This window comes from Triticum dicoccoides, chromosome 2A (genome assembly GCF_002162155.2).
Source record: "Triticum dicoccoides isolate Atlit2015 ecotype Zavitan chromosome 2A, WEW_v2.0, whole genome shotgun sequence".
NCBI classification, from domain to species: Eukaryota; Viridiplantae; Streptophyta; class Magnoliopsida; order Poales; family Poaceae; genus Triticum; species Triticum dicoccoides.
The window spans coordinates 64,859,253-64,876,416 of record NC_041382.1 but is presented as its reverse complement, the minus strand read 5'-3'; the positions used below and the strand labels follow the sequence as shown (position 1 = coordinate 64,876,416).

Sequence of the window (17,164 nt, the reverse complement as noted above, 5' to 3'; positions counted from 1 at the left end):
AGTGTCATTCCTGATTGCAACTGCATGTCTTCAATTCGACTGTAACTATAATGTTTTCTGTTGGGTAAGGTGGCAGTTGCATGTCTGCTACTAGGCATTCAGCTACAAATGTTGTTCCCGATTGCAACTGCATGTCTTCAATTCGACTGCAACTCTGATGTTTTTGTCGGGTAAGGGGGTAGTTGCATGTCCGCTGCTAGGCATTCAGCTGCAAGTGTCACCCTTGAATCCAACGACATGTCTTCAACGTGAGTATAACTCTGTGGTATTTTTGTCAGGAGGGCTAGTTGCAACTCTATCACTAGGCATGCAACTGCATTTATCGCCCTGACTGCTATTACATGTCTTTAAGTCGACTATAACTCAGTGATGTTTTCTTAGGGAATGGGGCAATTGCATGTGTGCCACTAGACATGCAACTGTAAGTGTCTTCTCAAGTGCAACTGCATCTCTTCAATGGGTCTGCAACTTTGTGGTGTTTTCTCGAGGGAGCAACAGTTGCATGCCCGCCAATAGGAACACAACTACAAGTGTTGCTCCAACTAAAAAAAGTGTTGCTCCAACTACAGCTCGATGGTGTTTTTGTGGACGGACAATTGAATGTCTGCCACTAGGCCTACAACTGCAAGTGTTGCCTAATCGCAACTATATGTCTTAAACGCAATTTCAACTCTGTGGTGTATTGTCGTGGGAGGAGGCAGTTGCAAATCTGCCACCAGGGATGCAACTGCAAGTGTTTCCCCAACCGCAATTGCATGTCTTTAACATGACTACAAACTTTTATGGTGTTTTGTTGAGGGGGGGGGGTCAGTTGCATCTCTGCGAGTAGCATGCAACTACAAGTGTCTCCCCTAACCTCAACTCTAGGACATTTTGTCGTGGAAAAGAGGTAGTTGCATGTCTGCCAGTAGGCCCACAACTACAAGTGTTGCCTCCAACATCAATTGCATTCGTTCAGATGTCGGCTGGATAAGATTTAATTAAGTCTCAATCGGTTGTGTCGTATGCACACCCTATTATTAACTTTGTTTAATTTTCTTTTCCATTTACTGCTCTTTATTTTTATTTTTATTTTTATTTTTGTGTTTTGCTTTTTGTTATTTTTCTCTGAAAAAAGGTGTTTGGATTTTTTTAAACATGCCACAACAACCTAGTTGCATGTCTGCACCTTATGTGCAATTATATATGATGGGCATCTTATTTTGTTAGTTGTACCATTGTCAATTTTTGAATGATAGTGAAAATACAAATACACGAGTAAACCAATGCTCGGCCTAACCCAACCCAGGAAAGAAAATATTGCACGAGGAATATTTTTAACTAATATTAAAAGTTTTCTAGTTGCTTGATATTTTTCTCAAATACATGATGAATCGTTATAAAAATACACGAACACATTTTTTTATTTTTCTCTCTCTAAATTGATGTTAATTGGTTATAATTCATGGAATCAAAAAATAAAATAACAAAACTTAAGTAGGAAATGAAAAGAAAACTAGTCACAACAGATAGAAACCAGACGTTAAGAAAATTGTACGTACAACCCCTTTTTTAGGGGTACCTACAACAACTACTATACCCGGCTGATGCACTACACGAGTCGATGAGTCAGCAGCGCCGAAGAAAAATGTTGCACGAACTCGCTGGCCCAACGCTAATACGAACAAAGACATGGCCAGCCTAAAAAGCACGAACTCGCCGTTTTTACCATTGAATTCCTTGTGTTGAGATCTTCAAAACTAGATCCATGTTGACAAATTTTGATGAACTTTTTTTTCACAAAAAAAAGGATAAAAACCAAACGAAAAAATAGAACCGAGAGCACGTTTCTTTTTCTTTCCAACAGAGACATGGCCGTGCCTTTCGCGAAAGCACAATTATACCTCTCGCGGAAGAAAAATTTCTGAAAGGCACGTCCGTGCCTCTCAGAAAAGCACAACCATGCATGTCGCCACCCCATCCACCTCCACCCTCTCTAGTAAAGCTCTCTCTCTGTATCTGTGCGCGGGAGGGAATGGGAATCGTTGGGAAGGAAGAAGATATGATTGTATATACCGGTGCGGGTGATGCGCGCGGCGGCAGCTAGAGTCCAAACCCCACCTGGGGCGGGGATACACGGCCACCTATGGCGGTGCTTCGCCGTCACGTTATTTGCATGTTACATACTAGTAGTACATTGTTTGGGCGGTCAGGGGACGAAGTACATGGGGTTGGGCACTTTGAAGACGCGGTCGCCGGCGCAGTCGCCCTGCAGGTCGCTCCACTGGTCGCCGACGTTGCCGCGGATCCGGTACCCCTCCTCCACCAGCCGCCGGCGCTCCGCCGACTTGAACACCACCGAGCTCTGCCCCCGGTACGCCGCGCTCCTGCATGCACACACACACCGCACCGTCAACATCCGTCCACCGGACAAAACACGGTGCCAATCGGTCCGTACGTGCATGTCTATACCGAGCAATGATACATGTGGACGGCAAAGTATCTGTCGCGTCTCACCAAGTTCACGTCAGCTCGCTGTCCAAGGATTCAGTGGAACGTAGAATGTGCGCGTATACATAGAATAGGGACGACTATTATATACTGTGCGGTTGGAAGTTAGCTCAGTTCCTAGTTGCTACTGGAAGAATATATCCTTCCTGATCTTTTTTGTTTTGATGCGTGCTGTCACTTCTAAATTTTTTGTCTTAGATTTGTCTAAATACGAATGTATCTAATTACGTTTTAGTGTTAGATACATCCGTATCTAGACAAATCTAAGACAAGAATTTTAGGACGGAGGGAGTACGATGTACCAAGTCCATGACCATGAGAGGAAGGAGCCAACAGCACGGTCCGCGTCAGTACGTATGTGTGACATACGACCCAACGTGTCTTTTTCTTTTCTTTTTTGCGGTTGCGGGGCGAACGTGTCTTAAGATAGTGTGACTTGTAACTCCGCTCTTTTTCACAACTTTTCATGGTATGGCTTTTGTACAAAATCGTGCATGAAACTGGTCAAAGATGGTGTTCTGTTCGAGTGTTGCCGAAAAAAATAAGGACTGCTATTTTTTGAAAGATCCGCCCCGTAGCGAGCCATCGAATCTGACAATTGTAGTTTGCAAGAGATATCTTGTTGCCGAGACAGAGAGGTTATGTTGCGGTTTTTTTTGCAACATAGATTGTGTTGCTAGATTTATTTTTGCAACATGAGTCGTGTTACAGAATATTTTTGCAACATAGGTCGTGTTGCGGGATTTGTTTTGCAACATACTCCCTCCGTCCGGTGAAGAGTGTACATCTAGAAATTTTAGGACAAATTATGAAGTTAAGTAAATTATGCATTGGAAATGTTCAAGACACCATCTCTCCCCTCTTTAATTACCCAACCCCCAATGAGCTAAGTGCATGTAAAAACTAAGAAGACCATGTGTAGATTGCTATTGGTCTTGATTACTGTGTGATGAGAGAGAAGTATTTTTTTCTATTTTAAAGTGCATTGAAAAGATAGAAGTACACTCTTTTGTGGACGAATTTTGAAGCCAAACGTACACTTTTCACCGGACGGAGGGAGTAGGTCAGATTGCGGGATTTAGCCATTGCAGGGCTCTAGCCCTTGGTCGGTTTGCAACAAGGGACTAGTAGCAAAACCTTTTTCTGAAATAATGGACCAGTTGGATAACGTGGACATGAAGGGTTGACTCCGGACCGTATGACAGAGCCCATCCACCGGGCATGGAGTGGCTGGACGCTCGCATAAGATCGGTCGGTCGAAAGGAATCATTTCAAAAAAAAATAGTGTTTTCTGTTCAGCCTGTATGGACCTTTTTTTTTGAGAATCAAAGGTATGGACCATGGGTAAGTGACCATTTGGTGAGCAGTGGTTGGCTGGGCCGATTCGATCAGCCTAGCTAGTCGTACGTAACCCTAAAAAAAACTAGTCGTACGTACCTCAAGATGAGCCGGTCGTACCCGGCGAAACCGGCTGCGGCGAGGTTGGCGGCCGTGGACGCGCCGAGAGCCTCCTCGTCTCTCCCGGAGAGAAGAAAAACCCTGAAGCCTCCCCCTTTGAGCGTCCAGAACAGCCTCACCATCGCCGGAATCCCCGGGCACGTCCCTCTGCTCGCCCACGCTTTGAACGCCGTCGGATCGTAAGCCCTGCATGCATGTCAGATCAGACGCCACAGCACAACCAATCACTACATGCATGGTTGTGTACGTCACCGTCACGTACCCGAACTGCTTGGCCTGGTAGTAGGGCAGGTTGGAGAGGCAGGTGTCGTCGATGTCGAGGACCCAGGCGTCGAGACCGTCGCCGGCGGCGGGGGTCTGGCTGGCGTAGGCGGCGATCTGGTCCGTCGCGCTGCTCACGTCCCGGCCGTACTGGCCCCAGGACATGTAGGCCCAGACGTAGCCGACGCAGGGCGCCGGCACCGCGCGCCAGAACTTGGCGTTGTTGGCCTCCACCATCACCCGCCAGCTCAGGCAGCCGCCGGGGTCGTCCCCTCCCGGCGGCCAGAACCACGGCGCCCCGTCAGCCACCTGGACCGCGGCGAGGAGGCCGACGAGGAGGGCCACAAGCCACCGCTGTCGCACGGTGAGAGCGGCCATTGCCGGAGCTACGGCTACCTCACTAGCCCTGGGGTGTGCGCGCGCGTCAAGGAAAGCAACGGCTAGCTGGTCGATCGACCACACCGTTTCGTCAATGAGCGTGCGTGCATGGATTTTTATGGGCGCACGCACGCGAACGCACTCGGATGATTCCCGTGCGTGCAATGCCACCTTTTGCTTTTGGTGGACAATGCCCGGTGGAAAAGGCAGCCGCGGTGGGCTAAAGCGCGGTCACCGCGGCGAATTAGCGGGGAGATACGCCGACGCCTTTGGATCGGGTGCAGTGAATCCACCTCAGCGCCATTCGCACGCACCGCCGCCGCTCCGGCCGCGCAACACGTGGACCCAATCGAAACTCCCGGTAAGACCGCAGGCAATCAAGTTGACAATTGGGATGACAAATGAAAGATTAAACTTCAGTGCTTCTAGGCAATACTCGTACTTACGGACATTGTGCTAGTGAAAGCATCTAGTTTATGCATGCACGATCTCTTTTACTTGTGCGCTACTAGTGCAACTTTTGTGGTTGATGCATGATGCATGCATGTATAACATATATGTGATCCGCGTAGGCACACGACGACAATGCACATGATACTGTCCGATCTTGGTTGCGCCGGCGGGCACCGGCGGGAAATGTTTGTCTGCGCAAAGAGCGCACGAGTGAAGACGTACCGGAGTTTACTGAGTACGTCGATCGCCTCCACCAGGCCCGCACGGGGAAGAAGAAAGATTCGGTGGTTACTGGACGTGTTACCACTCAGCAAAGCGAGATCGGGGAACAGTAATTTGATGATCTACGCATGAACAGCGGTGGCCACTCGCTGGGTCGCTAGTGATCACTCCCACGCAACATCGATCGATTAGTGGCATGTACTAGCTGCTAATTAATCAATTGTCTACGACTACAGACGCCTATGGTAGTACTCCTAGCCACAGGACAGTCGGACTACAAGGCCATATCTTGCAGATCCTGGTGGCTACGTCGAACTGGGACATGCATCTAGGCTAGATTGTATATGTCAGAAGCTGAATGTGCGCGAAGTTTCGCGTGGATGCAACAGCACTGGATATGGTCGAGGACGAGGAGTCAGCTATCAGCGCGCGCATGCAATGCAAGTTGGGGCGATGCGTCGATGTTGAAAAGGAATAAGACTGTTGGTGCCTTGAGGCGGAGGTATATGCACAGAGGAAGGTTGTGATGCCAGACTTAACCACCAGAGGATAGCTTAGCAGCTAGGAATCAAAATCCACAAGACTTTGCAGGAATAGGGTGCCCTTTTCAGACGAATAGCTGCCGGACTTTCTTTGCCACCGGGCAGAATAGCTGCCGAACTAATGCTGCCATGACGGCTACTTCCTCCGTTTCTAAATATAAGTCTTTCTAGAGATTTCACTATGGACTACATACGGATATATGTAGACATAGTTTAGAGTGTAGGTTCACTCATTTTGCTTCGTATGTAGTCTCTTATTAAAATCTCTAAAAAAACTTATATTTAGGAACGGAAGGAGTAGAATACTGTGGTACATGGGGTGTAGGAAGCATACACGCGATATAGTTAGGAGATGGCGACTCCTCCTGGCGATCAGAGATGGGCGGCGCATCTGGTTTCCGACCTCCACACGCCGGCCCTCCTGGTCTTCTGGCGAGGGACAATAGTCCGGCGAGCCCGTGCCCATCGTCTGCTACTGATCAACGACCGGGGCGGCTGCGGCGACGCGAGAGCGGTGCGGCTGGGGGAGGAGATCAAGGAAGGTATGCAGATCTCGTTCTCCTGCCATGTGGCGCTTGTGGGCGGGAAACAGTGCAGGGAGAGATGCAGCGCGGGGGTCGAGGGAGAGGAGAAGGCGAACCGCTATGGCGACTGTGACATAAATGCGGGAAGTGGGGTGGAGACCTCATCCACCATTCCCACAGACGCAGAGAGGCAAAAATCCCCTTCCTCTTCCACGTTCGCTCATATGGCTTTGGGTTTCGATGGCGTCCTGGAAGAGATCGCTGGAGGCGGAGATGAAGGTGATTGCATAGGGAGACGAAGGGAAGATGGAGAAGATGAGGGAGATCCTCTCGTGGTTCCCGAAGAGGGAAGATCTGAAGGCGGCGACGGCGCAAGGATTTCGGATGCTCACAGAAGAAGAAGACACCCGCCTGTCTCCAGATGGTGGGGCGGTGGGGCCACTGCGGATGATGTTGTGGGCGATGGAGGAGGCAATCTCCGATGACCCCAAGTACACTATTAGGAAAAGGGCTATAGATAATATGAACATTAATGGCGCACCACACATGTGGTGCGTCACTACTATATACTAATGACGCACCACGTGTTGGTGCGCCATTAGTGTCCAAATACTAATGGCGCATCACATCCACGATGCGCCACTAGTATTTTTTTCTTTCAAAAATACTAATGGCGCATCAGGGGATAGTGCGTCATCACTAGTTTTAACTAGTAATGGCGCCCCAGTAAGAGATGCGCCATTGCTATCTATACGTATGGCGCACCCCTACCAGTGCGCCATTGCTATCACCCCTTATCCCCTCCCTCTAGTCACGTTCTCTCCCCTCCCCTTCCTCCTGACACACCCACCCACCTCCCTCGACTTCGATCTAGATCGGGAAGCCCCGGCCGCATCTTCCCCCGCCGCCCATGCCTCACCCCCCTCTCGTCGCCGCCGCCAGCCTCCGCTGCCGCCTACTCCTCTCCTCGCCGCTCGCCTCCTCCCGCACCCGCCGCTTCCTCCCCCGCGCCATGGAGTCCTCCTCGTCCCCCGCACCATGGAGCACGCAGGTGAGCGACGCGACCCAATCGGGGCTTGCTAGCTTCGTGGAGTGACACTAGTGGTGCGTGTTGGGCTGGGTACTGTACTGATGGCTGCCGCATTCGTGCGGCGGGGTGGGGATTGATGTGCAGGTGGTGCAGCGGCGGGGGAGTACGAGGAGGTGCTGGACCGGCTCTCCTCGCTCATCACGCAAAAGGTGCGCGCGGACACCGGCAACCGCGGCAACCAGTGGGACCTCATGGGCCGCTACCTCCAGGTACTCCTTGCCCTCCTTCATCCTCCTCCTCAACTGCGATGTGGGTGGGGATGTGTTGTCTGATCTAGAGGGAGGATTTGGTTCTTCAGATTCTGGAGCTGGAGGAGCCCATCGCGCGGATGAAGGTCATCCATGCCGCCGACACCAAAGGTCATCCATGTTACGCGACCCGATCGGGAAGCTCCGATTCATCTGCCCACTAGTCAGGTACGCCCTCTCCGCTCCGCCCCGATTCACCCCTTGCATCAGTACGACGATGCCCTAGGGAGAAAGGGAGCTCAAGGCAGAACCAGGGCTCTTGCTCGTGGATCCTTCCGTACCCCCAGTCCCGATCCCGTGTATGGCGTAGAAATCCCTCTGCCCGTCTGCCGTAGCCGAGCTCCACAGTTGGTCGCTTGGTATTTTTGAAGGGGGGAATGAAGGTTTCAGTTGATAGATGATTTATTTCTGGTCTTATGATCCAATTGCAACAAGTGCAGTAGACAATTAATTGATGATCCTCATCCTGTGTAGCTCGCACTCCATAGCAGGGAAGGGGGAAGTAAATTCAACTGAGTCCAGCACCTGAAATCGTGTATCTACCACTACCAGGTTTCATTTTGGCAGATGTGAATAATATAAAATCCATGAAATTCAGTCCAAGAATCTGGTCCTGTTCTGCACATAGTGCAGACACTAAGCAGCCATGGAAGAATTCCACGTGCTATTATGACTATATATACACCAAATCTTGTAACCTCTGGATAGTGCAGCTTAGTTTTAGTACATCAGCTGCATCAGACTTCCAGTAAGCATTGCCACGACAAATGAATTGCGTCGTGTGTCTTTGAAATACTTGTGCAGAGCGATGCATATAGGTTTGTCCGTTTCAAGCTATATGTATTGCATGCAAAGGGAGCTCTCTTTCCTGCACGCAGCTCAAGCAAAACAAATAAACAACGGAGTTAAGCAGGGTCTACACTGTTGCGTTTGTTTCTTAAAAAAATTACCTGAGATATCTCACACATATCTGTAGAGAATAGTTTTGCAATAGCAGTCTTCTTATTTCCAACGGTTTTAGCTTGAATGGATCTCCCTCTGTCTCTGTTTCTGGGACAGCAGCAGCAGCAACCTAGTCGTCGTTGTCGTCGTCGATGGCAGGGTTGTAACCTCACTGTCACGCTAATGGACGCAAAAAAGAAGAGTGGTAGTACTATCAATGGTTCAGTCAGCGCCTCAACAACGTCTACACTACTTTTGGTATTGTTTTTCAGTAGCTTTTTTCTGCACCTTTTTCTTTCAGTTCTTAGTGCTGCTTCCCCATGAACACATTTTTTAATTTGACTATACATTCAAATGAAGCCTTTGTTAACTACACACTCCAAAATTTAGTTAACAGTAGCCTAACTGAATTTTCTGTTTCTGAATTTATAAACTCACTTTATATTCATTTTATAAATTAACAGTAGCTTCAAAATTAAGTATCATTCACATGGATCAACTGTTATTTTATTTTGTGGAGGATAAAGTTCAGGTCATGAATAATGGCATTACAAGTGAACTTGGCACAATTACACATGTCCTGAACCTCATAGAATCTGACACTAGCAAGTCTTCATTGGCATGCAAGTACTACTTTTACATTGTCATGACAGGAACAATTAATTTGACATGTATCATTGGTACTGCTAAAACATTTCATTCATTTTTCAACAAATTTGGTGAAGACCACTTCATATGTATTTTGCATATATGAATTATCTCCTGTTGCTTTCTAAGATGTTAGTTCTTTCAGTTCTAGCCATCCTATCTTTAATTCCTGGCTGCTGGACTACCTACAGGACAACGAGTTCATCTGCGGCAGCTATCGCTGTGAGCAGTCCGTCCATGACGCGCTCCGCAGCGTCTTCGCCGGGCACAACGAGATCCTCAACGTCTGGAGGTAAGTCACCGGCCATCTGTTTCCTGATGAATTTTCTTTCTAACTCAATGTGATCGGATCTGACTAGTACGTTCAGATTTACTCTTATTTTCTTTTCAAATAGTACTAGTAGTCTATATTCCAGCTGTGAGACTACCTGTAGCCACTTGAACCGATGAGAATTCTTCAAGCCTACCTATAGCCACTTGAACAAATGTCTATCTCAGATCTGCTCATCTAAAAAATCCAAGTGGAGTAGTATACTGGTAGTATAGTATAATAATATTGTCAAAAGGTAAATGCCCTGATTATTTAGCTCTGTCAGATAAATACTCGTCGAAAGTGGGCTCCTATCAAAATTCATTTCCATTATAATCTTACTCATACAATATTCACACCATGTAATTCTGGAAATATATGCTCATATCTAGTTCTGCATAAAAAATGATAGTATTGACATGTTATAAATAGTTTGTTTGTGTTTCTGTTTATTTTGTTACATTTTGCAGGGATAAAGTGAAGAAAAAGAAGAAAAGATTACTAGAAGATTAGTTTTAGGATTTTCTTTTATTTCCTTGCAATTTTCCTTTTATTGGAAACTTGCAAAGACATTGTAATATTCTTACTATAATAAAAATTATGATTCTATTTCATTTTTTGTTTTTAAATTATTTTTCCTTATAGGTTGTTTTCTGTAAATTTAGATTTTTTTTGTTTTCCAAATACATTACTAGTGGCACATTTAAGCCCTTATTAGTGGCGCACCTTCCTTTATTACTAGTGGCGCACCTATAAGGTTATTAGTGGCGCACCTGAAAGGAATACCAGTGGAGCACCGAATGGTATACTAATGGCGCACCACATGGTGCGCCATTAGTATCTGGTATACTAATGGCACACCTGTGGTGCGCCATTAGTATATAATACTAGTGGCGCACCAGTAGTGCGCTATTAGTAGGCAAAACTGGTGTGCCACTAGTAGGTCTTTTCCTAGTAGTGGTAGGCGCTGAAGAGGAGAGAATTCCGATCCAAGCACGCCGTCCCCGACCGCCACTCATAAGGAAGACAATCAAAAATAAATCATGCTCCAACATCATAGCATAACGAGAGACTATATGTGCATGCTTCGGGAATCATAAACCTTAACACCAATATTCCTACTAGAGCATAATTACTCATCAACATAACTCACATATCACATCATCATATCTCAAAACTATTACTAAGAATCAAGTTTATTTTGTCCAGTGATCTTCATGACATTTTTCTTTTCTTTATCCTTCTTGGATATCTATCACTTTGGGACTAATTTAAATGTGTTGCTTTTCATAAGCTCAAACAAATATAAGTGAAGATCATGAGCATACTATTTCTTTCTCTCAAAATAATTTAAGTGAAGCAAGAGAGAATTTCTTCAAAATTTTACTAACTCTCAAATAAATCTAACTGAAGCAATAGAGCATTTCTTCAAAAATACTAAGCACACCGTGCTCAAAAAGATATAAGTGAAGCACTAGAGCAAGTTCTAGCTCATAAAAGATTTAAGTGAAGCATAGGGAGCAATTCTAACAAGTCATGACATAATTTTGGCTCTCTCAAATAGGTGTCTCCAACTAGGATTGATGACTTAAAACACAAAATAAAACAAGCAAAGACTCATATCATACAAGACGATCCAAGCAAAACACATATCATGTGACGAATAAAAATATAGTCTCGAGTAAAATACCGATAGTTGTTGGAAGAAACCGGGGATGCCACTGGGGGCATCCCCAAGCTTAGTTGGTTGCTAATCCTTGGATATTAGCTTGGGATGCTGGGGCATCCCCAATTTTAGGCTCTTCCATCCTTCCTTCATCCATCGTAAGATAAGCCAAAACTTGAAAACTTCAATCACACAAAACTCAGCAAAATCTTCGTGAGATCCGTTAGCATAAGAATAATAAACCACTACTATAAGTGTTATATCAAACCATTCCATATTTTTTGTATTATATCTACGGTATTCCAACTTTTCTATGTCAAAAACTCATCAAAGAAAACCATAGAGCCATCAAAATAAGCACACAACACAAAGAAAATAGAATCTGTCAAAATAGAACAGTCTGTAGAAATCTGACTATTTTGAATACTTTTGTAACTCCAAAAATTCTGAAAAATTAGGAAGACCTGATAAATTTGTATATTGATCTACTGCAAGTGGGATGGGTATTTTATCGCTCTCTGGTAAAAGATGAAAATTAATTTCATGAGCGTAAAAGTTTCTGTTTTTTCAGCAAGATCAAACAACTATCACCCAAGAAGATCCTAAAGGCTTTACTGGGCACAAACAAAAACTAAAACACAAAAAACACAAAAACACAATCATAACAGTAGCATAATTGTGCTAACACACAAGAATAGAAAGCAAAAAGCAAAAATAAAATTTATTCATTGGGTTGCCTCCCAACAAGCACTATAGTTTTACGCCCTTAGCTAGGCATAAAGCAAGGATTTAAGTTCTGTCATCTTTGTTCCTTGGAAATAAAAGAGAAAATTTTCTATCAATGGCATTTAATTTTCTATCTTGTGAAAGCACATGGCCATTGATAGCGGAGGAAAGATTAAGCAAGTTACGAAAATTCGTATCTAAACTAACCTTCATCTCTTTAATTATTTCATTTTGATAAAAGCGCATAAGAGTAGTTGATTCAACATTTTCTCCTTTAGGTGCCGAAATATGGCTTTCATCTTTTCATAAGTATCAACAACATGCCCTTCAAGAAAACCGTTTCAAATATAGAATCTAAAACTTGCTTGAAGGAAGAAGGTAAACCATCATAAAAACTTTTCAAGTATATCTCTATCTGATATTGGGGCACATAGCTAGCTCGAATTCTCAACAACCTATCCGAAGCATCTTTCAAAGATTCATCAAGTAAATAACGAAAAAATTCGGGATCATATTCATCACAGTGGTTAAGATTTTCCTTAACAATCCCGGTAGATCCTTCCATAACATCATTGTTTATGAGCTTAGAGAGGACAGAGGGGCTATCCAAAGCATTAAGACTAGGGAGAAAACCCCTAGCTCTTTTGAGATCAGACATGGCGAGAAAATGGTGATCAGAAAAGGAGGGGCGAATAAAATGGCAATTTTTTGTGAAGTGGGGAAGAGGAAAACGAGAGGCAAATGGCAAATAATGTAAATTGCAAGGAGATGAGATTTGTGATTAGGAACCTGGTTATGAAGAAGATCCTCCCCGGCAACGGTGCCAGAAATCTTTTTGATTGCTCTCTGACTATAGCGCCAGAAAAGCTCATGTCTGCTAGGACTACGTCGGTATTTCCTCAAAGAGGATGGGATGATGCAGCACAACGATGGTAGGTATTTCCCTCAGTGAAGAAACCAAGGTTATTGAATCAGTAGGAGAACCAAGCAACACACTGTAAACATCACCTGCACACAAATAACAACACCTCGCAACTCGACGTGTTAAATGGGTTGTCAATCCCTTTCGGGTAACGATGCCAGAAAATTGTAGTAAATTGAAATAATAGATCGCAAATAGAATAAAGTGCAGAAAAGTATTTTTGTATTTTTGGTTTAATAGATCTGAATAAAAATTTGCAAAGGAAAAATAGATCGCAAGCAAATATATGAGGAAGAAGACCCGAGGGCCGTAGGTTTCACTAGTGGCTTCTCTCGAGAAAGATAGCAAACGGCGGGTAGATAAATTACTGTTGGGCAATTGATAGAACCTCAAATAATAATGATGATATCCAGGCAATGATCATTACATAGGCATCACGTCCATGATTAGTAGACCGACTCCTGCCTGCATCTACTACTATTACTCCACACATCGACCGCTATCCAGCATGCATCTAGTGTATTAAGTTAATGGAAAAATGGAGTAATGCAATAAGAACTATGACATGATGTAGACAAGATTCGTTTATCTATTGCATAGATATAGATCCCGTCTTTTTATCCTTAGTGGAACGATACATACGTGTCGGTTCCCTTTCCGTCACTAGAATCAAGCACCGTAAGATCGAATCCACTATCGGGCACCTCTTCCCATTGCAAGATAAATAGATCAAGTTGGCCAAACAAAACCCAAATATCGGAGAAGAAATACGAGGCTATAAGTGATCATGCATATAAGAGATCAAAGAAACCCAAATAACTTTCATGGATATAAAAAGATATGACTGATCATTGATAACCCACAAGTATAGGGGATCAATTGTAGCCTCTTTTGATAAGTAAGAGTGTCGAACCCAACAAGGAGCTAAAGGTAGAACAAATATTCCCTCAAGTTATATCGACCACCGATACAACTCTAAGCACGCTTAACGTTCGCTTTACCTAGAACAAGTATGAAACTAGAAGTACTTTGTAGGTGTTGTTGGATAGGTTTGCAAGAATATAAAGAGCACGTAAATAAAAAGTAGGGGCTGTTTTAGGTAAAGAAGCAATAAAGTTGGTATAACGAGTGTGGAAAAGTGGTGGTAGGAGTTGCGAAATTGTCCCTAAGCAATTGACTACTTTACTAGACCGATAGCAAGTTTTATGTGGGAGAGGCCACTGCTAGCATGTCATCCCTGACTTGGAATTCTATGCACTTACGATTGGAACTATTAGCAAGCGTCCACAACTACTAATGTTCATTAAGGTAAAACCCAACCATAGCATTAAGATATATTGGTCCCCCTTCAATCCCGTATGCATCAATTTCTATGCTAGGTTGAAGCTTCTGTCACTCTTGCCCTCCAATACATAGTCCTATCAACATACAACTAACCCTATGGTGTGATCAATGCGCGCGCTCATATGATGGGCACCAAAGGACAACAACATAACCACAAGCAAATTAAATCAATCATAGTAATTCACCAATCACCGATAGGACAACGAAAATCTACTCAGACATCATAGGATGGCAACACATCATTGGATAATAATATGAACCATAAAGCACCATGTTCAAGTAGAGGGTACAATGGGTTGTGGGAGAGTGGACCGTTGTAGATAGATGGGGGGAAGGTGATGGAGATGTTGGTGGAGATGGCGTAGGTGTTGGTGAAGATCTCGGTGATGATGATGGCTCCGGCGGCGTTCCGGCGCCACCGGAAGAGAGGAGGAGAGCCCCCCCTTCTTCTTCTTCTTCTTCTTCTTCTTCTTCTTCCTTGACCTCCTCCCTAGATGGGAGAAGGGTTTCCCCTCTGGTCCTTGGTCTCCATGGCATGGGAGGGGCGAGAGCCCCTCCGAGATTGGATCTGTCTCTCTGTCTCTCTCTATTTCTGCGTTCTGGGATTCTGCCCTTTCACCGTTTCTTATATATCCGAAGATCCGTAACTCCGATTGGATTGAAATCTTCGCCTAGATTTATTCTACGAAAATTAGTTTTCTTGCGGCCAAAGAAGAGCAGCAACTGCCTTACGAGGGGCCCACGAGGGTCAGGGGCGTGCCTAGGGGGGCAGGCGCGCCCCCTGCCTCGTGGCCCCCTCGGGCACCTTATCGCATTGATTCTTCTTCCCATATTTCACAATTATTCCAAAAATATTCTCTGTCCATTTTATCCCGTTTGGACTCTGTTTGATATGGATTTTCCGTGAAACAAAAAACATGCAACAAACAGGAACTAGCACTGGGCACTGGATCAATATGTTAGTCCCAAAAATAGTATAAAAAGTTGCCAAAAGTATATGAAAGTTGTAGAATATTGGCATGGAACAATCAAAAATTATAGATACGACGGAGACGTATCAATCATGAACTCAAAGTTCATCAGATCCCAACAAACACAACGCAAAAAGAGTTACATCATATGGATCTCCAAGAGACCATTGTATTGAGAATCAAGAGAGAGAGAGAGAGAGAGAGAGAGAGAGAGAGAGAGATGAAGCCATCTAGCTACTAACTACAGACCCGAAGGTCTACAAAGAACTACTCACGCATCATCGGAGAGGCACCAATGGAGGTGGTGAACCCCATCTGAGATGGTGTCTAGATTGGATCTGGTGGTTCTGGACTCTGCGGCGGCTGGATGAATATTTCGTTGACTCCCATAGGGTTTTGGGAATATTTGGGTATTTATAGAGCAAAGAGGTGGTCCGGGGGGCACCCGAGGTGGGCACAACCCACCAGGGCACGCCTGGGCCTCCTGGCGCACCCTGGTGGGTTGTCCCCTCGTCGAGACTCCCCCAGGTGCAACCAAGGCCTAACTTGTTCCTTCTGGTCCATAAAAAATCTCCGTAAAGTTTAGTGGCATTTGGACTCCGTTTGATATTGATTTTCTGCGATGTAAAAAACACGAAAAAAACAGGAACTGGCACTTGGCACTATGTCAATAGGTTAGTACCAAAAAATGATATAAAATGACTATAAAATGATTATAAAACATCCAAGATTGATAATATAACAACATGGAACAATAAAAAATTATAGATACATTGGAGACGTATCAGGGGTCCCGGATGACATCACAGACATGCCGAGGAGTCTAGAAATGTCTGAGAGTTAAAGATGGATATATTGCAAGGTTACATACGGACACCGGAATGGTTCCAAAGAAGATCGGGGATTTTTCGAAGTACTAGGAGGTTACCGAAACCCCCCGGGAAAGTTATTGGGCCTAATGGGCCATAGTGGAGGAGAGGACGCAGGCCACAGGAGGTGGGGCGCCCCCCTTGCCCCGATCCGAATTGGACAAGGGGAGGGGGTGCGGCCCCCCTCTTTCCTTCTCCCTCTCCCTCCTTTCCCCTTACCCCCTCTCTGTTGGAAGGAAGGGGGTAGGGCGAATCCTACTAGGTTTGGAGTCCTAGTAGGACTCCCCCCTTGGTGCGCCTCCCCCTTGGCCGGCCTCCTCCTCCCGCCTCCTTTATATACATGGGCAGAGGGCACCCCAAAGGCACAACATCAATTGTCTTAGCCGTGTGCGGTGCCCCCCTCCACAGTTTACCACCTCAGTCATATTGTCGTAGTGCTTAGGCGAAGCCCTGCGCGGATCACATCATCAACATCGTCACCACACCGTCGTGCTGACAAAACTCTCCCTAGACCTTCTACTGGATCAAGAGCTCGAGGGACATCATCATGTTGAACGTGTTCTGAACACAGAGGTGTCGTACGTTCGGTACTTGGATTGTGAAGATGTTCGACTACATCAACCGCATTACTAAACGCTTCCGCTTTCGGTCTACGAGGGTACATGGACAAACTCTCCCCTCTCGTTGCTATGCATCTACTAGTTAGATCTTGTGTGATCGTAGGATTTTTTTTGAATTACTACATTCCTCAACAGCTAGGTTGGTGTGGCGGGCTGAAGAAGATTAAAAAAATACCATTTGGTCAAATGGAAGACCTGCTGTCTTCCAAAACAACAAGGGGGCTTAGGGGTTACAAATTTGGAACTATTTAACATTGCCCTTCTGTCCAAGTGGTTATGGAAAGTAGAAGAGGAAGATGGGCTTTGGCAAGATATAATTAGAGCTAAATATATCAAAGACAAGTGATAGTCTGGGGTGAAACACAAAATGGGGATTCCCAATTCTGGTCTAGTCTTCTCAAAATTAAAAGATTTTTTACCCTCTTGTAAAGAAAAAGCTTGGTGATGGTAAAAATACTAAGATTTTGGGAAGATTGGTGG

General features: G+C 45.1%; 1 protein-coding gene across 1 annotated transcript; it reads right to left on the bottom strand.

Annotated features, from left to right (window-relative positions):
- Nucleotides 1-2,037: 2,037 nt before the first annotated feature.
- LOC119358946 (acid phosphatase 1-like) lies at nucleotides 2,038-4,648 on the bottom strand. The gene is made up of 3 exons (XM_037625320.1): nucleotides 4,211-4,648; nucleotides 3,928-4,134; nucleotides 2,038-2,366 (listed from the first exon to the last, which is right to left on the bottom strand). Exons 1-3 carry the CDS (start codon nucleotides 4,585-4,587, stop codon nucleotides 2,189-2,191), a joined length of 762 nt encoding a protein of 253 aa, XP_037481217.1. The 5' UTR covers nucleotides 4,588-4,648; the 3' UTR covers nucleotides 2,038-2,188.
- Nucleotides 4,649-17,164: the final 12,516 nt, after the last annotated feature.

What these genes read in the sequence shown, in the direction of transcription:
- LOC119358946 (XM_037625320.1), bottom strand. Translation starts at nt 4,587, where the DNA reads ATGGCCGCTCTCACCGTGCGACAGCGGTGGCTTGTGGCCCTCCTCGTC. An exon ending in TACCAGGCCAAGCAGTTCGG is followed by an intron (nt 4,135 to 4,210) that starts GTACGTGACGGT and finishes ACATGCATGCAG; the next exon opens with GGCTTACGATCCGACGGCGT. An exon ending in TACGACCGGCTCATCTTGAG is followed by an intron (nt 2,367 to 3,927) that starts GTACGTACGACT and finishes GTGTGCATGCAG; the next exon opens with GAGCGCGGCGTACCGGGGGC.